The sequence below is a fragment of the Bos mutus genome, chromosome 11 (assembly GCF_027580195.1).
Source record: "Bos mutus isolate GX-2022 chromosome 11, NWIPB_WYAK_1.1, whole genome shotgun sequence".
Taxonomy (NCBI): domain Eukaryota; kingdom Metazoa; phylum Chordata; class Mammalia; order Artiodactyla; family Bovidae; genus Bos; species Bos mutus.
In genome coordinates this window covers 56,568,224-56,594,121 of record NC_091627.1, presented here as the reverse complement: position 1 = coordinate 56,594,121, position 25,898 = coordinate 56,568,224, and the positions used below count along the sequence as shown (strand labels likewise).

The window sequence follows — 25,898 nt, the reverse complement described above, 5'->3', positions numbered from 1 at the left end:
CCTCCTTGATTTCCTACTCTAGTTTTCACTGTACTACTTTTATTGAAACTTCTCTTTCATGTCCTTCTTAGAACTTTTTGCAAGCAGAAAGTATTTTATTCTTTCTGTCCCTTCTCTCTCCCACTAGAATACAAGCCTTTGGGAGTAATTTTCTTTTCATAAGAAAAAGAATTTTTATTTTTCACAATTGTATCCTCAGTGCCTGGAATACTTGTTAAATGTTCTATGGACAGAAGCTGAGGGACAGGTTCTGGTCTTCAAATGATAGAAAAGTGAGTCTTAGGTCTTTTCCTGAGTTTGATCTTCTTTGGACCAGAGAAATGGGAATATAGGCTGTGAGACAAGGCCCCATAGCAGGTGGAATCTTGCATGGATGTAGCCCACCAGCATCTATTCTCTTCCCTAGAACTCTTATGGGGTCATATTTCTACTGCATGATGCAATTTTCCTATCTGTAGCTGATTGGACGAGGAACAAAACTTAAGTTGAGCTGGACCAATCAGAATCTCTCTCTTGAGAATTTGAAACTAGAGGAACAATTTCAGTTGAGTGCTATCAATGGCAATACAATAGAGTTATGTTCAGTGAGTTGCCCAGTGAGCTGCTCCTCCTGAAGTGTGATTAACTGGCTTTTCCTCAAATTTAATGAGCTACCCCAGTATCCTTTTATTTTAATATATCCTTTTTAGTCTTGAACTTATTAAATTTGTTCTATATGGCTGCAACCTTAAGAACCTTAGCTCATACACAGAGACACAGAACCTGAAACAAAAACAACAAAAATTTCCCATAGTCTAGAATTTTCTAGCCTATGTCTCAATCTTTAAAACTCCTTCTTTGGGACTACTGCTGTTTAATCATCCTTTCATCTTTGTCAGTATCCGACCTTGTAGCCACTGTCCCATATCCACTGAAGACTTGCCACCTAGCTTACAGCTTCCTCTGCATTTATGTCTGTTCCAGTGATTTATCAACTGTGTCTCAGGCATTGTCTTGTCATCATCTGGGGTGACACAACCCAGGTTCAGGGTCCAGAAGGACCTCCCACATCCTAACTGCACAGTGCCTTCACCTCAAACTCTAGTGCACATCATCTCATCACTTTCTCAGTCACCCACACCTATGGCCACCCTCAGGACATGGTCACCACTTGGAACTTCTCATTAGAAGTTTTAAGCTCAACTTTGATCCCAACCTCTCCTGTCCTTCTAACTGTGCTACATTCCTAGTCCAACTACATTTGCTTCCAAAGAAACTTCCAAGGTTTTCCCTCTTCTCCCAGTCTATAAGCTTTTTCTTAGAGCTCTTCCCCTTTATAGAACTACTTTTACCAACAATCTCAATGACCTTCTATCTTCCATTCATCTATTTCAATTATCAGTAGCCCAGGCCAACCCCACAGCCTTTCTGTTTTCCTAAAGAGACGGTAGAAAATCCTACAGTATAGCCTCAATATCTCCAAACTATGGTTTCACTTTCTCCAGTGCATTTTCTTTCTCCCATTTCTCATAGAACACCCTCCATTCATTACAATCTGTTGATAATTCTTGCTGTATTGAAACACTACGCCTACTGGGTTTCCACATCATTTCTTTCTCCTGATGTTCTTCTTGCCCCTCTGCCTCTTCCTTCTTAAGGGCTCTTCATCCTTTCTCTTTGTCTTTTCAAAGTTGGTGCTCCTCAGGGTTTCATCCTTTGCCCATCTGTCCTCTTAACCTATTATTCCTCTACGATTTTAACAACTCCTGTGGTTTTACTTTCCAGGTCAATGTTAATGATTCCCCAATCTCTATTTTTTAAGCTGTATTTCTCTCTAAAGTTTTCTACCCAGATATTAATTGGTCCCCAGACTACTATACATTTTGATATTGGTAGATACTGCAGACTCAGTGACGTCTTTATCTAACATGTTTCTCCTTTCACATTTGTTTAGTTGTTGATACAACTCTCCCCTTTGGCCCCCACGCAAAAACCAAGAGCCATACTAGTTGCCTCATCTCCACATCTCACTCCATCTCTTTAATCTACTACCTCTATCTTAATGCAGGTTGCCATAATTTTAAAACAATTTTTATTGAAGTACAGTTGATTTACAATGTTTTATTAGCCTCAGGTGTACAGCAAAGTGAATTATATATATACGTATATATGTATATATCTCCATTCTTTTTCAGATCCTTTTCTCATATAGGTTATTACAGGATATTGAGTAGAGTTCCCTGTGCTGTACAGTAGGTCCTTGTTATCTAGTTTATATATGGTAGTGGGTATATATTAACCCCAACCTCCTAATTTATTATTTCCCTCCATGTTTCTCTTTTGGTAATCATATGTCTGATTTCAAGATACATGAGTCTGTTTCTGGTTTGTAAATAAGTTCATTTGTATCATTTTTTAAATTAGATTTCACATATAAGTGATATCATAGGATATCTCTCTTTCTCTGTATGACTTAACTTCACTTAATATGATAATCTCTAGGTCTACCCATGTTGCTGCAAATGGTGCTATTTCATTCTATTTTATGCAAGCTGCCATAATTTCTTACATAATTATGTCAACCATCTTCACACTGGTCTTGGTGACTATGTTATTTTTCTGTTCAAATGCCTCCTTCCCATTGCTGCCAAGTTCTGAAAGGCTCACCAATCCCCTGCTAACACCATCCAGCGGAGCCCTGACCTCCCTGGCAGGAAGCACAAGTTCCCCATGGCAACATTAAGGAAGTTCCTCTAGGTCCCTGGATGACTCTCCAGCCTTTTCTCTCATCATTTCCTGTATAAAATATTGTGCTCTATTGATAACACAAAGTCTCCATTTCTTACTAACAACACAAAGTCACAAACCACTTCCCAAATTTGGCCATTGTTACTTTCTAAATAAATCTAATCAGTCCATGAATCATAACTGGCTGGTGAGCTTTAGCAGAAATAATTATAACATAGTTCTTTAATGAAAAATATCCTACCTTTTCTTCTTTACAGCATTTAATAAGGATTAACTTGTGGAAAGAACTTAGTTCTGGATGCCAAAAATTATAGCTTGTGGGCACCTTTTCTGTTGTTATGAGTTGATCACTCTCCTTCATTATAGAATAGGCGTCCGGATCAGGTGGGTTAATATAAGTCTCAAAAGACCCTGGAAACACAATTTTAAAACATGCTTTAATTACAGTTGCTATGACTGTGATATTAAATAAATGTGTGTGTTTAGTTGCTCAGTTGTGTCTGACTCTTTGCGACCCTTGGGACTATAGTCTGCCAGGTTCCTCTGTCCATGAGATTCTCCAGGCAAGAATACTGGAGTGGGTTGCCATTTCTCCCCCAGAGGATCTTGCTGACCCAGGAATTGAACCCACATCTCCTGTGTCTTCTGTGTTGCAGGTGGATTCTTTACCCACTGAGCCACTGGGGAAACCCATTAAATAAGTATATTTGGTAAGGAAAAAATTTCTACGTTTACTATCAGTTTTTTATATTACTGCAAATGTAAATATATTAATCTCCCTCTACCCAACCTAATTAGGAAATACTGAATTCAAAATTGGATCAGAAAATGAATTCAAACCACTTACAAAACATGAAGTTAAAACAAATGACAGAGAAGTTACCAATTAAAGGATGCATAGAGATTTATCAATCAAATGTGAGCAAAAAAAAAAACCAACCCTAAGTGATAAGAAGTGATGAGTAATATTAGCTATATTAGAATTCAAGGCAAACATAATTAAATGGGACAAAATAGGTCGTTATATTAATTACAATATGGACCCAATAATAAAAATATAATAAAATAAGTCAATATGTGTCAGACAATAGCATAAAAATACATCAAACTATCGCTGCTGGGACTTCCTTGGTGGTCCAGTGTTAAGAATCTGCCTTCCTATGCAGGGGATGTGGGTTTAATCCCTGGTTGGAGAACTAAAATCCCACATGCCAAAGGGCAACTAAGCCTGAGTGCTGCAGCTAGAGAAAGCCCGAGTGCCACAACAAAGACCCAGGGTAGCCCCACCCCAAAAATGCCCCCAGAACCCCCATCACTGTTGGAGGAAGAAGAAAAAGCAGAAAAAAACATAGCAGTGATAGAAAATAACACAATTATTAGTGTGAGACAGATGAAGCAAATAAAATATTCAGGCATATATACTTTTTTTTTTTACCATATAAATAACATATGAATAAATTGTGCATTATGCATGAGTCCTGAAGAATCGATGCTTTTGAATTGTGGTGCTGGAGAAGACTCTCGAGAGTCCCTTGGACTGCAAGGAGATCCAACCAGTCAACCATAAAGGAAATCAACCCTGACTATTCACTGAAAGGACGGATGCTGAAGCTGAAGCTCCACTACTTTGGCTACCTTGATATGAAGAACCGACTCACTGGAAAAGACCCTGATTCTGAGAAAGTCAGGGCATGAGAAGAAGGGGGCGACAGAGGATGAGATGGTTGGATGGCATCATCAACTCAAGGGACATGAATCTGTGCAAACTCAGGGATATAGTGAAGGACAGGGAAGCCTGCCATTCTGCAGTTCACAAGGTGGCAAAGAGCTGGACATGACTGAGTGACTGAACAAGACTTAGCACTGAAATTCCTGCAGGGTGCACAATGTGCTGCTGTAAGCCGCTCAGCAGACCAACACGACCATCTAGTGATGAAATAGGCTGCTGGGGTTGAATATTACACTAAATGGTTGGCTTCCACGGCAGGCTGGAAAATGACTTTTTCCAGCTAGTCTGTGGGGCTCTCCTCTGAGGGCCTAACAATAGCAGCTACAGAGCTGGTGACAGAAATTTAGTGCCACTTAAGCTCATGCCCCTGGAGCAGTAGGTAATTCTGTAAGACTTCTAATTTCTGTGTGAAATATAGACAATCACATGGCGTGAGACCACAGGGTAGAGCACACCACAGCACTTTTTACTGGATGCATTATTCTGAGAACCAGGTAGTGGAAACATTTATTCCAAAAGGACTTCTTTTCTCCTCAGGTTCTCATTATTGTAATGTAATGGTCACTAGGGCTTTGGCTAATAAGGCAGGATAATTTAAAATTCTAACTCCCAACTAATAGAACATGAAACACATAGGCACAAGATTAAGGCAATTAGGAAGCCATTGAAGGTGAGTGGCTTTGAAATTAATTATTAAACTTCACCTGCAAAGATCTAAAGCTCACTTTTAGAACACAAGCCATCCTACCACACACAAACCTTCGTGATTCTGCAGGATTTCCAGAATCAACCTTGAAATCTAACAAATGAAAGCAAGAAAGTTGTTTTAAATTGCTAAGATTTTAGTCTCAGATGACAGTAATAAACAGTGTCTTTTGTCCAAACATGATGAGTTGTTTTCAGAATTACTTTGTCTTTCAACCTTCACCTCTTTCTTTGCCTCTATGTTTATGAAGCTCCATCTAGCCCTTCTGCTTTGGGTCTTTCCCCAACTGTCCATCACTAGACTTCTCCTATGAGTATTTTTCTTCTGTATTCTACCTCTTCCTCTAGCCATCTTGTTTAATTGGTCCACAATATAGAAACACAATTTTCACTTGGTTTATTTACTGAAGAGTATTTTATTTTTCCTAGTCTTTATTTAGAAATCAAATGAGCATGTAAGGATCCCAGAATTTCTGGTCCACATAGCCTTTAAACCACCACAGTTACTGGGTGTACTCAGGAAAAAACCCATTCATATGAGAAGTAGAAGAATAATTACTAAAAATAATAACAGAACACACAACTTCAAATAAGTACAAGGAAAATAAAAAAAAAAAGAATGTGGACAACTGACCTGAAGGCAAGAAAGAAGAAGTAAAAAATAAAGAAAAGCATGCCAAGGAAAAAATCCCTATAAATAAGGTGACGGAAGTAAGTCCAAATAAATGAGGATTTTCTCAACTCTGCCACTACTGCCATTTGGTCCAAGTGGTTATTTGCAAGTGGTCATTTGTTGTGGAGGGTTGTTCTGGTTGTAGGATGTTTAGTTACATCTCTGGTTTCTACCTACTGGATGTCTGTAGCACCACCCCAGTTGTGGGATCCAATAATATCTTCAGAATGTCCCCTGGGGAACAAAACCTTCCCCAGTTGAAAGCCACTGAAATAGAGGTATAACCAACTTTACAATAGTTGGATTAAAAATTGCTTGTTTAAAAAGAGACTGCCATGTTGCTCAAAACAACAAAATCCTACTAAAGATACACTGAAACATGATGATGACCCAGAAGAGATAAAAATAAAGAATGCAGAAATATACAGAGGGAACACTAATGAAGACACTTCTGCTGTAATAATATCTAATAATACTAATATTAGAAAATATATTTAAGGCAAAAAGCACTATTCAGGTATTTTACTTGTTAGGAAGATAATCACCCTAAACCTATTTATGCTTAATTAACAACATCAGTTCCACAAGATATAATGGGAGAAATTCTAGAATTACAGAGAAATTGTCATAGTGGTGTACCTTAATATATCTCTCTTAGAAATGACTGGTTAGGTGTAAAAAACAGTAAAATAAATACCACAATTAATAGGTTTGAATTAAAGTTTACATGGGGCTTCCCTGGTGGCTCAGTGGCAAAGAATCTGCCTGTCAATGCAGGATATGTGGGTTCAATCCCTGGGACAGGAAGATCCCCTGGAGGAGGAAATGGCAATCTGCTCCAGTATTCTTGCCTGGGAAATCCCATGGACAGAGGAACTTGGCAAACTACTTTTAATGGGGTGGCAAAAGAGTCAGACATGACTTATTGACTAAACAACAACAGCAAAGATTACATACACATAGTAAAACATGGGGGGAGAGTAACATCGACTGTTATAATTCAGAGCAGGCATAACCCTTGGGAAAGAGGGAAAGGGGTCTATGAAGGAGTATACGGGAATTCTGCGATGCTAGTGCTGGTCTAGTTCTTGACTTGGGTGGTAGCTCAGAATTGGTCAGTATTTTATAACAAGCTGTTGATTTTGATTTGCGTACTTTTCCATATGTATGCTATCCCTCAGTAAGAAGTTAAAAAAAAGTACAACCTGCCATGCTCAGTTGTGTCTGACTCTTTGCCACCCCATGGACTGTAGCCCCTAGGCTCCTCTGTCCTTGGGATTCTCCAGGCAAGAATATATATTGGTGTGGGATACTATTCCCTTCTCTAGGGGAATCTTCCTGACTCAGGGATTGAACTTGTGTCTCCTGCATTGCAAGAAGATTTTTTACCATTGAGCCACTAGGGAAGCCAAAACCAGTATGAGATGAAGCTAAAACAATACTTGGAGGTAAATGCATCTCCTTAAAATGGGTATAATTGTAAGCATGAAATATTGAAAATTCATGGGCCAAGCATTTACCTCAAGAAACCGGGAAAACAAGTAACTCAAAATTTCTTAAAAATGAAGACTTTCCTAGTGAAAAATACTGATATTGCAGAAGAAGTTAAAGGAGACTTTTAAAGTTAGGATTCATGAATTTGTTTACAATCATCCTTTTTGATGTATTACCTATGCGTACGGAAATAGGAAATAACACTATATATTGTGTAAGTCCTTTAAAAACTGGAAATAATTCTTCTAAGTCACAGCAGGCGAACCACGTGGCAGTAACCAGCCAGGGAAATTCAGGCTTAGGTGGGCGTTCCTGTTAGAAGACAGAAAAAAGCGAATAGTAATTCACAAAGACAACCAAAGAATATGCTTTCACCTTGTCTAAGTGAAAAACCAAGCTCTAACAGCATATTAAAAATAACCATTTTCCCAGGACAGATATAAGATATGGTGAAACAGATATGCTATTGAATCAATTCTACCTGTTGGTGTTTGAAATTAAGTGCAGCTGATGAAAGCTTTTCATGTTGACATGTGCTGAAAGTCATTGATCTTGTGAAGGGTTAACAATAAATCTGTAAAGTCTACTTGTAGCCTGTTCTCCAACATGCCACACCAGTCTCTCCCCACCCCTCAAATATTCTTATATTGATGATTTTTTTCCTAGAGAACTAGTTTCCAAATCCAGTTCCTATATGTTCACACTTCTAGGAGACGGGGAAATCTGAGAAGTAGAGCCAAATAAGTAGCAAGACAAGTAGTACTCTCCTTCCAGCTGGGATGAGTGTGTATATGTCTAATCATTTCACATCTTCCCAGCAATTTCAGGGAAAAGTATCAATATTATGCTGTCTGGCAATATTCCATGAAGCTCTCACATGTGGGTAAACAGTTTTCAAAGAGACAGAGAAACAGCTATAACTGTAGACTGAAACTAGATCTTTGAAAATTTAATGAATATTTGCCTGAGGCTTTTATCAGTTCTGTTCAGTTCATTTCAGTCATTCAGTCATGTCCAATTCTTTGCGACCTCATGGACTGCAGCATGCCAGGCTTCCCTGTCCATCACCAACTCCCAGAGCTTGCTCAAACTCATGTCCATCGAGTCTGTGATGCCATCCAACCATCTCATCCTCTCTCGACCCCTTCTCCTCCTGCCTTCAATCTTTTCCAGCATCAGGGTCTTTTCTAATGAGTCAGTTCTTTCCATCAAGTGGCCAAAGTACTGGAGCTTCAGCTTCAGCATCATTCCTTCAAATGAATATTCAGGACTGATTTCTTTTACAATTGACTGATTTGATCTCCTTGCAGTCCAAGGAACTCTCAAGAGTCTTCTCCAACACAGTTCAAAAGCATCAATTCTTCAGCACTCAGTTTCCTTATGGTCCAACTCTCACATCCATACATGACTACTGGAAAATCCATAGCTTTGACTAGATGGATCTTTGCTGGTAAAGTGATGTCTCTGCTTTTTAATATGCTGTCTAGGTTGGTCATAGCTTTTCTTCCAAGAAGCAAGTGTCTTTTAATTTCATGGCTGAAGTCACCATCTGCAGTGATTTTGGAGCCCAAGAAAATAAAGTCGGTCACTGTTTCCATTGTTTCCCCATCTATTTGCCATGAAGTAATGGGACAAATACCTGTGAAAAGAAGAGAAAAGCAAAGGAGAAAAGAAAAGATATAAGCATCTGAATGCAGGGTTCCAAAGAATAGCAAGGAGAGATAAGAAAGCCTTTCTCAGTGATCGATGCAAAGAAATAGAGGAAAACAACAGAATGGGAAAGACTACAGATCTCTTCAAGAAAATTAGAGATATCAAAGGAACACTTCATGCAAAGATGGCCTCAATAAGGGACAGAAATGGTATGAACCTAACAGAAGCAGAAGATATTAAGAAGAGGTGGCAAGAATACACAGAAGAATTGTACAAAAAAGAACTTCATGACCCAGATAATCACGATGGTGTGATCACTGACCTAGAACCAGACATCCTGGAATGTGAAGTCAAGTGGGCCTTAGGAAGCATCACTACGAACAAAGTTAGTGGAGGTGATAGAATTCCAGTTGAGCTATTTCAAATCCTAAAAGATGATGTTGTGAAAGTGCTGCACTCAATATGTCAGCAAATTTGGAAAACTCAGCAGTGGCCACAGGACTGGAAAAGGTCCGTTTTCATTCCAATCCCAAAGAAAGGCAATGCCAAAGAATGCTCAAACTATCGCACAATTGTACTCATCTCACACGCTAGTAAGGAGAAGGCAATGGCACCCCACTCCAGTACTCTTGCCTGGAAAATCCCATGGATGGAGGAACCTGGTAGGCTGCAGTCCATGAGGTCGCTAAGAGACGGACACAACTGAGTGACTCCACTTTCACTTTTCACTTTCATGCATTGGAGAAGGAAATGGCAACCCACTCCAGTGTTCTTGCCTGGAGAATCCCAGGGATGGGGGAGTCTGATGGGCTGCCATCTATGGGGTCACACAGGGTCAGACACAACTGAAGTGACTTAGCAGCAGCAGCAGCAGCACATGCTAGTAAAGTAATGCTCAAAATTCTCCAAGCCAGGCTTCAGCAATACGTGAACCGTGAACTTCCAGATGTTCAAGCTGGTTTTAGAAAAGGCAGAGGAACCAGAGATCAAATTGCCAACATCCTTTGGATCATCAAAAAAGCAAGAGAGTTCCAGAAAAACATCTATTTCTGCTTTATTGACTATGCTAAAGCCTTTGACTGTGTGGATCACAATAAACTGTGGAAAATTCTGAAAGAGATGGGAATACCAGATGACCTGACCTGCCTCTTGAGAAACTTGTAGGCAGGTCAGGAAGCAACAGTTAGAACTGGACATGGAGCAACAGACTGGTTCCAAATAGGAAGAGGAGTACGTCAAGGCTGTATATTGTCACCCTGCTTGTTTAACTTCTATGCAGAGTATATCATGAGAAATGCAGGGCTGGAAGAAGCACAAGCTGGAATCAAGATTGCCAGGAGAAATATCAAAAACCTCAGATATGCAGATGACACCACCCTTAATGGCAAGCAAAGAACTAAAGAGCCTCTTGATGAAGGTGAAAGAGGTGAGTGAAAAAGTTGGCTTAAAGCTCAACATTCAGAAAACTATGATCATGGTATCTGGTCCCATCATTTCATGGCAAATAAATGGGGAAACAGTGGAAACAATTGCTGAGTTTATTTTTTGGGGCTCCAAAATCACTGCAGATGGTGACTGCAGCCATGAAATTAAACCACATTTACTCCTTGGAAGGAAAGTTATGACCAACCTAGACAGCATATTAAAAAGTAGAGACAATACTTTGTCAACAAAGGTCCATCTAGTTAAGGCTATGGTTTTTCCAGTAGTCATGTATGGATGTGAGAGTTGGACTGTAAAGAAAGCTGAGCACCAAAGAATTGATGCTTTTGAACTGTGGTGTTGGAGAAGACTCTTGAGAATCCCTTGGACTGCAAGGAAATCCAACCAGTCCATCCTAAAGGAGATGAGTCCTGGGTGTTCATTGGAAGGACTGATGTTGAGGCTGAAACTCCAGTACTTTGGCTACCTGATGCAAAAAGCTGACTCATTTGAAAAGACCCTGATGCTGGGAAAGATTGAGGGCAGGAGGAGAAGGGGTCAATAGAGGATGAGATAGTTGGAAGGCATCACCGACTCAATGGACATGAGTTTGGGTAAACTCTGGGAATTGGTGATGGACAGGGAGGCCTGGCGTGCTGTGGTTAATGGGGTTGCAGAGTTGGACATGACTGAGCAACTGAACTGAATGGGGCTGGATGCCATGATCTTTGTTTTTTGAATGCTGAGTTTTAGCCAGCTTTTTCACTCTCTTTCACTTTCATCAAGAGGCTCTTTAGTTCCTCTTCACTTTCTGCCATAAGGGTGGTGTCATCTGCATATCTGAGGTTATTGATATTTCTCCCGGAAATCTTGATTCCAGCTTGTGCTTCATCCAGCCTGGCATTTCTCATGATGTACTCTGCATATAAGTTAAATAAGGAGGGTGACAATATACAGCCTTGACATACTCCTTTCCTGATTTGGAACCAGTCTGTTGTTCCGTGTCTAGTTCTACCTGTTGCTTCTTGACGTGCATACAGATTTCTCAGGAGGCAGGTAAGGAGGTTTTATATTACATTTATAGCTTTGCATGCATGCTAAGTGGCTTAGTCATGTCCAATTCTTTGCGACCCTATGGACTATAGTCTGCCAGGCTCCTCTGTACATGGGGTTCTCCAGACAAGAATACTGGCATGGGCTGCCATTTCCTTCTCCAGGGGATCTTCCTGACTCAGGGATCAAACCCACATCTCCTGCATTGGCAGGTGGGATCTTTACCACTGAGCCACCTGGGAAGCTCTAAAATAGCTTATTGAGATACAATACACATACCATGGAATTCATCCGTTTAAAGCATACAATCCAGTGTATTTTAGTAAATTCACAGTTTTTGTAACCATGACCACAGTCAATTTTAGATTATAGAATATTTCATCTCATCACACACACACACACACACACACTAACCATGATGTGTTTAGCAATTTCCCTCCCACCTGCCCATGTCCTCTAGCCCTAAACAGCTAAAACTAGTTCTTTGAAAATTTAGTGCTTGGGAACTAAACTTTAAAAGCTTTCTATCTCTATAGATTTGCCTGGTATGAATATTGCTGTTCATTTGCTAAGTCATGTTTGACTCTTTGCAACCCCATGGACTGCAGCATGCCAGGCTTCCTTGTCTTTCATTAACTCCCAGAGTATGCTCAAATTCATGTCCATTGAGTCATTGATGCCATCTAACCTCTGCCACCCTCTTCTCCTTTTTGCCTTCAGTCTTTCCCAGCATCAGGGTCTTTTCCAAATAAGTCAGCTCTTTGCATCACGTGGCCAAAGTATTGGAGCCTCAGCTTCAGCATCAGTTCTTCCAATGAATATTCAGGATTGATTTCCTTTAGGATTGACTGGTTTCATCTCTTTGCTGTCCATGGGACTCTCAAGAGTCTTCTCCAACACCACAGCTTGAAACCATCAATTCTTCAGTGCTCAGTCTTCTTTATGGTCCAACTCTCACATTGGAACATGACTACTGGAAAAACTATAGCTTTGACTATACGGACCTTTAGTCTAACAAAACATGGTCCACTGGAAATGGGAATGGCAAACCACCCCAGTATTTTTGCCTTGAGAACCCCATGAACAGTAGGAAAAGGCAAGAAAACAGTGTTAGGAAAGGATTAATAGAATATGTATGTATGCAGGGTGGGTGAGGGTCAGGGAAGCAGGACTGTTGGGTGGAGAGGTCTTGCCTGGGCTTGACTCAGAGTGCTGGATCAAACAAAAGCATGAAGTCCAAAGTCCCAGCGATACATTGAGGCTCAAATACTGGTAAGCTCGTGTAGGTGTCAGGTCTGTAGGGGGCAAGGGCAGGGCTTGAGATGGACAGAACAAAGCCAAGAGTTTAGAGTTGGGCTGGATGGTAGGCAAGGCTCAGGTGGCTGTGCTTCTGTTCTGTGAGTGACCAGGTCTGTGGTATGTGGGTGGCTTAGTCCAGTTAAAGGGACTGGAGCAAGTTAGACAAACATTATGTTATTACAGAAGGCAACAAGCAAGTTCTATTCTTCTCCATGTTTTATAATGAAAGATGTGTGCAGGCAAGAGAGGATCATGACTTCACAAACACTATGGTCAGATCTGTGAATTACTACTTTTACTGGATTTTAACTCTCCCATTTGTAAATGGTCAACTTTTCAAAACATGTTCCCATTGAAACCAAGCAGGACCCTTGGGTCTCATAGGCCCAAAACCTTTCTGTGTCCCTCATTTCTTGATTACAGGAAATACGCTTCATTCAGGCTCCATAACCTTCCATGAGTTCCAACAAGCAAGTTTAGTTCAGTTCAGTTCAGTCACTCAGTCATGTCGAACTCTTTGTGACCCCATGGACTGCAGCATGCCAGGCTTCCCTGTCCATCACCAAGTCCTGGAGCTTGCTCAAACTCATGTCCATTGAGTCTGTGATGCCATCCAACCATCTCATCCCCTTCTCCTCCTGCCTTCAGGAGGAGATCTTTCCCAGCATCAGGGTCTTTTCTAATGAGTCAGTTCTTTGCATCAGGTGGTCAAAGTATTGAAGCTTCAGCCTCAGCATCAGTCCTTCCAATGAATATTCAGGACTGCTTTCCTTTAGGATGGACTGGTTGGATCTCCTTGCTGTCCCAGGGACTCTCAAGAGTCTTCTCCAACACCACAGTTCAAAAGCATCAGTTCTTTGGCACTCAGCTTTCTTTATGGTCCAACTCTCACATCCATATGTGACTTTGGAAAAACCATAGCTTTGATTAGATGGACCTTTGTCAGCAAGAAGCAGGTTCAATCAGCTGCTAATAAGGGAAGGGAGGGGATGTGCAGACAAGGGGGAAACAGTCAAGAAACAATAGTGCAGCCTTGGGGCAAAGCCTGGTTCCCCTTCAAGGGATACACATAGCAGTATTTTTGAGGTGTTTTGCAAATACTGAAACTCCCACCAGGTGGGAGAAGTTAAATGTTAACGATGGTAGGCTGCCCCTAAGCATGGAGACACTAGAAGGGTTGGAACCAGAGGCTGATGATGCTGACTCCCACTCACCTCACCACCAACCATTCAGAAGAATGTCCACAAGCTGATCACACCCCTTTGAACTATTACTCTAAAACTCCTCCCTATCCCCTCTAGGTTGGGACACACAGTGTTAGTTCACTGTGGCCCCCTCTGTTTGGAAAGCAATAAAGTTATTTTTTTCTACTTCACCCAAAACTCTGTCTCCAAGATTTAACTTGGTGTCAGGGTGGAGAGGCTGGATTTGGCTTCACCATATGCTAGCTCACTGGTTATTTCCAATATCCCTTTTCTATAGGTGAGGACACTGCTGCATAAAGAGGTCAAATGTTATAGTCACTACACAGCTACTAAAGACAGGACTAAGTTATCGCCTGGGTCCCAGACTCCCAGTGGGCTACACAGCTGAAGGTAAAACTTTCAGTTACCAGAGTCACTGTGGAGCATTGCTAGGTGCTTATGAGCTCTATCTAATAACATTCACTGTCTAAACTTGTAACAGGTACCTTCTCCAGTCCTGCAGAACCTCGGAGAAAGAAATTCCATTCAGCTTCAGTTAATCTTCCTTGCTGACGCATGATCTCAACACAGAGCATAAAGCTGTAGATCAGTTTATGTTGTTCAAAAAGTCCTCTTGACACATTGACATAAGCAGTTAAGAGAGTCTGTTCCAGCAGTATTTCCATGCGCTGCTGTAGATCATCTATCCTTACAGATGTCTCAATTGTTGTGTTGAACAACTGTGAAAGAGAACTCTATCAGTGTCTCTGATTTAATTTAATTTTGTGAAGGAAAAAAAATCCTTGCTCTTTACCTGGACTCCCCCAAATTCAGTGACTAAATGTGTAGCAGCACAGGAGGTGAATAGTGTACAATGACAAAGTCCAGGATTCATCCCCAACTGACACATTTATATGTAGTGTTCTGTGCATTCCTTTTCCTCTCCCCATTTTTCAGAAATGGACCAATGCCAAATTCTTGACTATTCTGTAGGGATCATCTTGATGCGGGACAGAAAATGGAAAATGAAGGTAAGCTGGCAGAACCAGTTTCTCATATCCTCAAATCACATTTGATAATCACTTTGGATGAGATTGACTAGTTTGGATGAGACTGACTAGTCAATCCCTCTTCCAACAACACAAGAAAAGACTTTACACATGGACATCACCAGTTGGTCAACACCAAAATCAGACTGATTATATTCTTTGCAGCCAAAGATGGAGAAGCTCTATACAGTCAGCAAAAACAAGACCAGGAGCTGACTGTGGCTCAGATCATGAACTCCTTATTGCCAAATTCAGACTTAAATTGAAGAAAGTAGGGAAAACCACTAGACCATTCAGGTATGACCTAAATCAAATCCCTTATGATTATACAGTGGAAGTGAGAAATAGATTTAAGGGCTTAGATCTGATAGAGTGCCTGATGAACTATGGAATGAGGTTCGTGACATTGTACAGGAGACAGGGATCAAGACCACCCCCACGGAAAAGAAATGCAAAAAAGCAAAATGGCTGTCTGAGGAGGCCTTACAAATAGCTGTGAAAAGAAGAGAAGCGAAAAGCAAAGGAGAAAAGGAAAGATATAAGCATCTGAATGCAGGGTTCCAAAGAATAGCAAGAAGAGATAAGAAAGCCTTCCTCAGCAATCAATGCAAAGAAATAGAGGAAAACAACAGAATGGGAAAGACTAGAGATCTCTTCAAGAAAATTAGAGATACAAAGGAACATTTCATGCAAAGATGGGCTCAATAAAGGACAGAAATGGTATGGACCTAACAGAAGCAGAAGATATTATGAAGAGCTGGCAGGAATATGCAGAAGAACTATACAAAAAAGATCTTCAAGACCAAGATAATCATCATGGTGTGATCACTGACCTAGAGCCAGACATCCTGGAATGTGAAGTCAAGTGGGCCTTAGAAAGCATCACTATGAACAAAGCTAGTGGAAGTGATGGAATTCCAGTTGAGTTATTTCAAATCCTGAAAGATGATGTTGTGAAAGTGCTGCACTCAATATGCCAGCAAATTTGGCAAACTCAGCAGTGGCCACAGGACTGGAAAAGGTCCGTTTTCATTCCAATCCCAAAGAAAGGCAATGCCAAAGATTGCTCAAACTACCGCACAATTGCACTCATCTCACACGCTAGTAAAGTAATGCTCAAAATTCTCTAAGCCAGGCTTCAGCAATACATGAACCATGAACTTCCAGATGTTCAAGCTGGTTTTAGAAAAGGCAGAGGAACCCCAGATCAAATTGCCAACATCCACTGGATCATTGAAAAAGCAAGGGAGTTCCAGAAAAACATCTATTTCTGCTTAATGACTATGCCAAAGCCTTTGACTGTGTGGATCACAATAAACTGTGGAAAATTCTGAAAGAGATGGGAATACCAGACCACCTGACCTGCCTCTTGAGAAACCTATATGCAGGGCAGGAAGCAACAGTTAGAACTGGACATGGAACAAAAGACTGGTTCCAAATAGGAAGAGGAGTACGTCAAGGCTGTATATTGTCACCCTGCTTATTTAACTTATATGCAGAGTACATCATGAGAAACGCTGGGCTGGAAGAAGCACAAGCTGGAATCAAGATTGCCGGGAGAAATATCAATAACCTCAGATATGCAGATGACACCACCCTTATGGCAGAAAGTGAAGAGGAACTCAAAAGCCTCTTGATGAAAGTGAAAGAGGAGAGTGAAAAAGTTGGCTTAAAACTCAACATTCAGAAAATGAAGATCATAGCATCCAGTCCCATCACTTCATGGCAAATAGATGGGGAAACAGTGGAAACAGTGTCAGACTTCAATTTTTTTGGGCTCCAAAATCACTGCAGATGGTGACTGCAGCCATGAAATTAAAAGACGCTTACTCCTTGGAAGGAAAGTTATGACCAACCTAGATAGCATATTCAAAAGCAGAGACATTCCTTTGCCAACAAAGGTCCGTCTAGTCAAGGCTATGGTTTTTTCAGTGGTCATGTATGGATGTGAGAGTTGGCCTGTGAAGAAGGCTGAGCGCCGAAGAATCGATGCTTTTGAACTGTGGTTCAAAAGAGAAGAATCTCACTCAGAAGAATCTTGAGTGAGAGTCCCTTGGACTGCAAGGAGATCCAACCAGTCCATTCTGAAGGAGATCAGCCCTGGGATTTCTTTGGAAGGAATGATGCTGAAGCTGAAACTCCAGTACTTTGACCACCTCATGTGAAGAGTTGACTCATTGGAAAAGACTCTGATGCTGGGAGGGATTGGGGCCAAGAGGAGAAGGGGACGACAGAGGATGAGATGGCTGGATGGCATCACTGACTCGATGGACCTGAGTCTGAGTGAACTCTGGGAGTTGGTGATGGACAGGGAGGCCTGGCGTGTTGCGATTCATGGGGTTGCAAAGAGTCGTACATGACTGAGCGACTGATCTGATCTGATCTGATAACTGATTTATTTTGATAAACACCTGAAACTAACACAATACTGTAAATCAACTCTACTTCAATAAAAATTGTTTTTTTTTTTTTTTTAAAAGAGCTTCAAGGAGGCATACCCTTATTCTAGAGAATTGGGAGAGTTTGGTCAACAAAGAATAATGGAATTGTTACTTTAATACACTCAGAAAAAAGAGGACTGGGCATTCTTTAACAACCTGACAAGAGGCAGAGTTTAAAGTCCAGGGAAGAGGTGGTAAGTTTGGTGCTCAAATAAAACATAGTGAATCTTGACACACACTAAATGATTTCAGTGTGAAACGGATTCATGGATGGTTTGATAGAGGATGTCTTGGCTAGGGCTGTCACCTGCAGTTGTGTTTTGGGTTTCTAGTTTCCCTTCCAAACTGCAAAATTCCAGTGTTTTGATGATTCATCCTACAATTTTTTTTTTTCTGTCAGTCCAACATATTTTCAGAGCATATTCATTTTTATTGCTCGAAGGATACTTTAATATCTTGAAAAACATGGAAATTCCCTGGTGGTCCAGTGGTTAGGACTCAGTGCTTTCACTGCTGAGAGCCTGGGTTCAATCCCTGGTCGGGGAACTAAGATCCCTCAAGCTGTGAGGCATGGTAAAAATGAAAAAACAAAAACCTTGAAAAGCATGAATTGCAAAACACCCAGGATGAGAAAAGCATTATCAGAGTCATTTAGGTGGAATGAAAGGATTTACCTCTCCTTACCTTGCTTGGTCTAATATGTGTGTGTGTGTGTGTGTGTGTGTGTGTCTGTGCTCAATTGTGTCCAACTTTTTGTGATCCCATGGACTGTAGCCTGCCAGGCTCCTCTGTCCGTGGGATTTCCCAGGCAAGAATACTGGAGTAGGTAGCCATTTCTTTCTCCAGGGGATCTTCCTGACCCAGGGATCGAACCTGTGTCTCTTGAGTCTTGTCCCTTGGCAGGTGGATTCTTTAACACTGTGTTACCTGGGAAGTTTGGTTTAATATCCACCAAGTAAAGGGGGAGATGGCAACCCCTTGTGAGAACAGCAACCCTGCCATTAGGAACAAGTGAAAATGGCTTGTAAAGGCTGCTACAACAGATGCACGTCTTGTTGGAAGAGAGCCCAGGTGTGTCTACACAACGTGCCTCCTATTTCTCTCAGTTCATTACCACTCTCTCCTGCAGCTCCTATTGCTGCCAGCCCCCTGACCATACCAAGGGGACTAAACAAGACATCTAGAGGAAAAACCAAGCTTGGTCTAGTGTATAAAAAGTGTCTGAATATTTCAACGTCTTTTTTAAAATTAATTTTTATTGGAGTATAGTTTCTTTACAATGTTGTGTTAGTTTCTCACTGTAGAGCAAAGTGAATCGGTCATAAGCATTCATATGTCCCTTCTTTTTTGGATTTCCTTCCCATTCAGGTTACCACAGAACACTGAATAGAGTTCCCTGTGCTATACAATAGGTTCTCATTAATTATCTATTTTATGCATAGTATCAATCATGTGTATATGTCAATCTCAATCTCCCAGTTTATCCCACCCTTCCTTCGCCCACTTGGTAGCCATACTGTGTCTTTTTTTTGGGGGGGCACACTTTGCAGCCTGAGGGTACCTTAGTTCCCTGACCAGGGATTGAACCCATGTCCCTTGTGTTGGGAGTGGAAAGTCTTAACCACTGGACCACCAGGGAAGCCCTCACTTATTTTTATGGAGGGTCAGAAATAGCCTCTTCGCTCCTTAAGTGGAAGTGAAAATCACTTCAGTCATGTCCGACTCTTTGTGACCCTATGGACTATAGCCCACCAGGCCCCTCAGTCCATGGGATTCTCCAGGCAAGAATACTGGAGTGGGTTGCCATGCCCTTCTCCATTTCGCTCATGAGGCATTGATACATTTCTTTAACAACAACAACCATGCACTTACCTGTTTGAAATATTTTAGTGAGTACTGATACATGGGATCTATTTCTGAGAGGCTTGCAATGACAAAGTACATAACAGAGCCTTGAGTGGCCACAGGACGATACTTCTCACGGGCGATGTTTATCATCCGCTCAGTAGACTCGGCTTCCTTCAGTCTGATTTTAATGGCGCCGGAAGTGATCTGAATAAACAAAAGAACACAAGTCCTTGAGGATGTGCTTCCAAAAAATGGTGGGATTTAGGGAACATATCCAGTTAGGTCTAGGAAAGAATTCATGATTATAATAAGGAGGCTCCCCAGACACATGACTCAGTCTCAGGACTCAGTGACTTCCTTCTAACTGAGCTGACCTCCTTTCCAGGCAGAGTTAGGGATGGGCAGAAGAAAACAGGCAACACAGGAGACTGCGGGAGAAGCGCAGCAGAATTTTTCTGAGCCTGGAACCTGGGTGCCTTCTGAAATGGAAACACAAACACCCAGTTGCTCCCTGGCTTCATCATCAGCAGTCCTCAAGCGATCCAGTGTTCCTGTAATGAAAGGAGATAGGAGGGGAGAAAGGATATCCACAAAACTGCTCATGAGAGGGGGTGGAGAGAACCGGGAAGGCAGCGGTACCACATCCCACTCTGGAATAACAAGGAAATCTAATGTTTTCTCTCTTTTCCCGGTACTCCAGGTGTACCTACAGTGAAACCCGGGGGTAGAAGCTGTTGTTTGAGAAGGGTTATTGGCTCAGTGTTAAAGAATCTGCCTGCCAATGCAGGAGACACTGGTTCAGTTCCTGGGTTGGGAAGATCCCCTGGAGGAGGAAATGGCAATTTACTGCAGTATTCTTGTATTACAGTAATTGTAATACAGTAATTGTAATACAGTATTCCAGTATTCTTGCCTGGGTCTTTGGACAGAGGAAGGGTCCAAGGGGTCGCAAAGAGTTGGACACAACTTAGTGACCAAACAATAACAGCGTAATCCTAAGTAAGCTAGAGATGTTGTCAAGTTCTCCCGCTGCTCTCCTGGTTTTCTGTCTTTTGGGTTTGTGGCTCTAGGGAGCCTTCTGGCCAGTGGGGTTTCCAAGATTCCCTTCTCTGTCTCCTTCAGTCTCTCTGCCTTTCCCTATTGGTGTCTGCCCCTATTCTGTTCACCACTCTCTCATCTTCTTCAGGTGTGGACATCCCTAGGTTGGGAAATCCTCTGTCTTGAAGTCACAGGGTCCAGGGCAGGGACCATGAGCAATCACTATGGAACTGCTGACCTATGAACTATAGGCAGGAAGTGGCAGTAAGTGCAGCCCGGGAGCAATCAATCCTGACTCTACTCTTTTTTAAAAAAAGACAAATTTTAAATTTATTTTTTAATTGGAAGAAAATTGCTTTACAATGTTGTGTTGGTTTCTACTGTACAACAATGATGTCTCTACTCTATAGGAAGGATGTCTTCAAGGCAACACCTTGCAAACAGAAACTAGTTTACAGATACAGATGATAGGATACTGGAGAGAAGTCCCCACTCGTGAAACTAGGAAAGCCCATGCACAGCAATGAAGACCCCATGAAGTTAAAAATAAAATAAAAAAACTGGTAGGACCCTTAAAGGGTGCAGTTATATCTTTTGAAGTAACACACTGTTTATAAATAATAAAAATATTTGACTTGCCTTTGAATCCTGGAGTGTGTCAATGAGTTCTTCATTGTCCAGAATATTTCCCTCAGATGTGAAGAGCATTTTCAGGATTTTCTCTTCAATAGCTTTCAGTTGGTTTTTATCAGTGTTGATCCTCACGATGAGCTTGATCCTTTGTTCTTCCAACTCAGGCTTCTCGAGTCGCACGACATCACTGGTGCCAAAGTGAATCTCTAAGTTAGGTCTTTCTCAGGGCTCTAGGGTTCTATTTTTCTTTCTGAATTTCTCATTGTTTGTATCCTGAATACTACTTACCTGAATATTAATGCTACCAGCCAAATCCTAGTGCATAGGCCCCTCTTCTGCTGGGTGCCCTCAGTGACATATACGCTTTAATTCTTTATCTTAGATCTCAGAGACCTGCACCTGACCACAGTTCCCATGGCTTCTGCTCATCTTAGGGAAATCTGCTCAGTGCTTCATCCCTCTAATCATTCAATTTCTGTTTCTAACGGCTGCTTGTCCCAAGCTGAAAATGGTGCCTGGAACATTCTTTTCCTACTAAGAGGAGAGACTCATGAAATCCCACCACCTCTCTGAAACAATTCTTGGTTGGATCTAAAAAGGGGGCTTTATTCATGATGAGAAAGTATAGGATGCTGGCCCCAGATAGCTAAAGTGAAAGTGAAAAGTGAAGTCGCTCAGTTGTGTCCGACTCTTTGCGACACCATAGACTGTAGCCTATCAGGCTCCTCTGTCCTTGGGATTTTCCAGGCAAGAGTGCTGGAGTGGATTGCCATTTCCTTCTCCAGGGGATCTTCCCAACCCAGGAATCCATCACGGGTCTCCCGCATTGCAGGCAGAGGCTTTACCGTCTGAGCCACCAGGGAAGCCAAGATAGCTAAGGTGCATATCAAAGGAATGATTTCAGGGAGCCCAGATTCTTGCATCTTCCCGTACATAGAAAAGCACTAGATTCCTTAACTTGAATTAATCCAGTTTTCTTTGGTGGTGGTTTAGTCGTTTAGGTGTGTCCGACTCTTGTAACCCATGGACTGTAGCCCGCCAGGCTCCTCTGTCCATGGGATTCTCCAGGCAAGAATACTGGAGTGGATTGTCATTTCCTTCTCCAGGGGATCTTCCCGACCCAGGAATCAAACCTGGGTCTCCTACATTGCAGGCAGATTCTTCACTGACTAAGCTATGAGGAAGCCTTTTTAAAGGGAAGTTTTCTTTAATTAACAGCAATCTTTTGGTTACTTTGTTGCAAAAACTCTTACATATCCTGGCTCCCCTCCTAGCCTCTTCAGAGCAGTCCTTCAGAGTGATCTGAGAGTCCTGTCTCCCAGGCTTGAGGCTCTCAGAATGTCCACCAAATAACACATAAATCTCAAAAGAAAAAGAAAAGAATAAAGGGGCTATACCTCTAGCTTCTCTAGTCTAAACATGCAAACTGATGTCTCCCCTCACTTTGCCCCCATCCCTCTATTTGAAAGCTAATCTTTTTCTTAAGTCAAAATTTCTAAACAAAATATTAGGAAATCTTTGCTCTCCCCGCCACTCCCTCCCTACCTGCCCTTTGTTTTTTACCTTAACAACTGATCCTCCAGGCCTGATTTGGTTACAGTGAAATTGATGATGGTAACTTTGATGCACACCTAGAAGAGAAGCAGGGAGTAACTGGTTCAGAGTAATAATATATGGACGGCTTTCTTTATTAGAACAGGGCTCATTATTGCCCAGCTGGATGTATTCCAGGTCTAATGGTGAACACACTTGCTACCCACACAAGGCAAGCAATAAAATCCTAGTCTTACTAAGTTCTTTTTTTAAAAAAATTATTTAATTATATTATTTGGTTGCACTGGGTTTTAGTTGCAGCACGTGAGATCTTTGATCATTGCAGCATGTAGAATCTTTAGCTGCGGCATAAATGTGGCATATGGGATCTAGTTCCCTGATAAGGGCTCAAACCCAGGCTCCCTGCATTGGGAGTGTGGGGTTTTAGATATTGGACCACCAGGGAAGTCTCATGTCTCACAAAATTATAATGCAGTTTTCTCTACTGCTGTGAGTGACAATCTTGCTCCTCAAATGCCACCATTAGAGAATTGTATTTTATGGCAAGGTGAGCCAGCGAAGGGTTAGAAAGAAGCAGGCTCAAATTCTAGCTGTACCTGTCAGTGTGTATGTGATGTAGAACAAGCCAGTCCATTCTGAGCTTCAGGTCCTGATCCTTAAAAATTGGGAAAATAGGGGACTTCCCTGCTGGTTCTGTGGCTAAAGATTAGTGCTTCCAGTGTAGGGGGTGCAAGTTCGATCCCTGGTCAGGGAACTAAAATCTCACATGCCATGTGGTGAAGCCAAAAGTTTTTTTTTTTTTTTTTAAAGAAAAACTGTGAAAATAGGAAGCAAGAATGCATAGGGTATTTGTGAGGCTAAATGGGCTAATAAAAATCACTTATAGTGACTTTCACATTGTTTACCTTTTTTAAAAAGAAGCTATATGACTTTCAGATAGTTTGCCTGTGTTAAAAAGAAACTGTTGATACTAGAGTTTTATATACTTTGTCTCATCATACTATTTTTATGACAAATTGTTGCTATAATATTCTGACATCACTCGGATACGGAAACTCGTTCAGTTGTGTCCGACTCTTTGCAACTCCATAGACTGTAGCCAGCCAGGGTCCTCTGTCCATGAAATTCTCCAGGCAAGAATACTGGAGTGGGTAGCCATTTCCTTCTCCAGCGTATCTTCCTGACCTAGGGATTGAACCCAGATCTCCTGCATTGCAGTCAGATGCTTTACCATCTGAGCTACCAGGGGATAAGTCAACAGCAAAAATCATACATGTAGTGTTTAAATGTCATTTATTTTATAAACATTCTTACAAAATTTTAAACACTTGTTGACACATAGTTGATTTAAAATGTGTTAGTTTCTGCTGCACAGCAAAGTGATTCAGTTTTATATATATACATATATATAAACATTCACATTCCTTTTTATGTTCTTTCCCATTTTATGGTTTGCCACAGGATATTGAATACAGTTCCATGTACTAAGGAGGACCTTGTTTTTTTATCTACACACATTATTCTTATTTAATCTTCACAGACAAATCCTTGAAGTAAGCTTTATCTCCACTTCAGCTGATTGACCCATGATCCAAGAGGTGGAATAATCTACCTGCAGTCACAGAGCTCAGATTGGGGAGGTGTGTGATGTTCTCCCAAAAGTTAAATAAGTGAGAAACTGAAGGCTGTGAATTAGCACGTGAGTAGTGCTTAGTCACTCAGTTGTGTCTGACTCTTTGCTGCCTCATGGACTGCAGCCCGCCAGGCCCCTCTGTCCATGGGGATTCTCCAGGCAAGAATACTGGAGTGGGTTGCCTTGCCCTCCTCCAGGGGATCTTCCCAACCCAGGGATTGAACCCAGGTCTCCTGCATTACAGGTAGATTCTTTACTGTCTGAGCCACCAGGGAAGCCCAAGAATACTGGAGTGGGTAGCCTATCCCTTCTCCAGGGGATCTTCCTAACTTGGGAATTGAACCCAGGTCTCCTGCATTGCAGATAGATTCTTTACTGTCTGAGCCACCAGGGAAGCCCAAGAATACTGCAGTGGGTAGCCTATCCCTTTTCCAGGGGATCTTCCTAACTCGGGAATTGAACCAGGGTCTCCTGCATTGCAGGCGGATGAGCTTTCTTACCAACTGCTGCTGCTGCTGCTAAGTCGCTTCAGTCGTATCCGACTCTGTGCGACCCCAGAGACTGCAGCCCACCAGGCTCCCCCGTCCCTGGGATTCTCCAGGCAAGAACATTGGAGTGGGTTGCCATTTCTTTCTCCAATGCATGAAAGTGAAAAGCGAAAGTGAAGTCGCTCAGCCATGTCTGACTCTTAGCGATCCCAAGGACTGCAGCCCACCAGGCTCCTCCGTCCATGGGACTTTCCAGGCAAGAGTACTCGAGTAGGGTGCCATTGCCAACTGAGCTTCCTTAAATCTAAAAGGGCCCTTGAGAAGTGAGCTCTGGCAGCGGCTTCACATTTAAACCCCTTGAGGCTGACAAGCAAAACCCTGACCTAGGCTTTTAAGAGCATTTCTTGCATTTTATGCAAGAAGGGTGTCAATTTCATTCAACCTGAATACATCCAGGGAAGACAGGCAGCTTTCAGGATTCAGTAATTAAAACGATACTCTTTGGAATGGTATGTTCCAAGATGACTTTTAGTGGGAGTTTTAGAGGAGTGAAGTTCTGAGGAAAATTCCCTTCTCTCACTCCTTGGACACCATTAGAGAAGGAGTGGGGGCCTGTGGGGCTGGGAAGATCCTACAGAATTAGTGGCTGTGCCTGGAGCAGAGGCAGCCCCAGGCTGTGAGGGGGTGGAGGAGGGAAGTGGGGATGGGTAGGTGGGTAGGTGGAGCTGCCCCTCAGAGCTCCCTTCGGGGAGGGAGAGGAATCCCAGCTGTCTTCTTTTCTGTTACAACTGCCTCTGGCTCTGCAGCACAAGAGGAGGGAATCTTCTGGATCTTACTGTGGTTCAGAGACTTATGGATGGACGTGGGGCTCACACAGCTCCCCTCAATAGTCTGAGAGTACGAGGAAGGGGACAAGATGCCCCTCCCCTAGAGCTCTAAGTACAGACTCCAAACATTAGAATCATGACCCTTTAATGTCATCGGTCACCAGAGTTCTTAAGCAGGCCATTTTCTCATCTGAGGCTGTCTGCCGGGCGGGCGCCAGCACACACAGACACTGACAGATCCCCCCCACCCCTGGAGGCTCTCCTAGGCTCTGAGTCATTTCTCAGCCACAATAAGAGGAGACAAATGGCCTTGGTTCCGAGGAGAGAGAAGAATGATTCAGTTCAGTTGAATTCAGTCGCTCAGTCGTGTCGGACTCTTTGTGGCCCCATGGACTGCAGCACACCAGGCCTCCCTGTCTATCACCAACTCTCGGAGTTTACTCAAATT

General features: G+C 42.1%; 1 protein-coding gene and 1 non-coding gene across 4 annotated transcripts in view; one reads left to right on the top strand and one right to left on the bottom strand.

The window, feature by feature from the left end:
- The window catches only part of DNAH6 (dynein axonemal heavy chain 6), a 271,508-nt gene that overhangs the window by 49,159 nt on the left and 196,451 nt on the right, over positions 1-25,898 (bottom strand). For all 3 annotated transcript variants that reach the window (XM_070379404.1, XM_070379405.1, XM_070379406.1), the window contains exons 58-63: positions 22,512-22,579; positions 20,955-21,135; positions 19,302-19,481; positions 14,446-14,679; positions 7,505-7,640; positions 2,969-3,138 (exon numbers count right to left, since the gene is read on the bottom strand). In XM_070379404.1, the coding sequence (XP_070235505.1) occupies positions 2,969-3,138; positions 7,505-7,640; positions 14,446-14,679; positions 19,302-19,481; positions 20,955-21,135; positions 22,512-22,579 (969 nt within the window). The remainder of the gene's footprint in view (positions 1-2,968; positions 3,139-7,504; positions 7,641-14,445; positions 14,680-19,301; positions 19,482-20,954; positions 21,136-22,511; positions 22,580-25,898) is intronic.
- Positions 17,903-17,975, top strand: TRNAE-UUC (transfer RNA glutamic acid (anticodon UUC)). Its single transcript has one exon. It is a non-coding gene; the product is annotated as a tRNA-Glu (tRNA).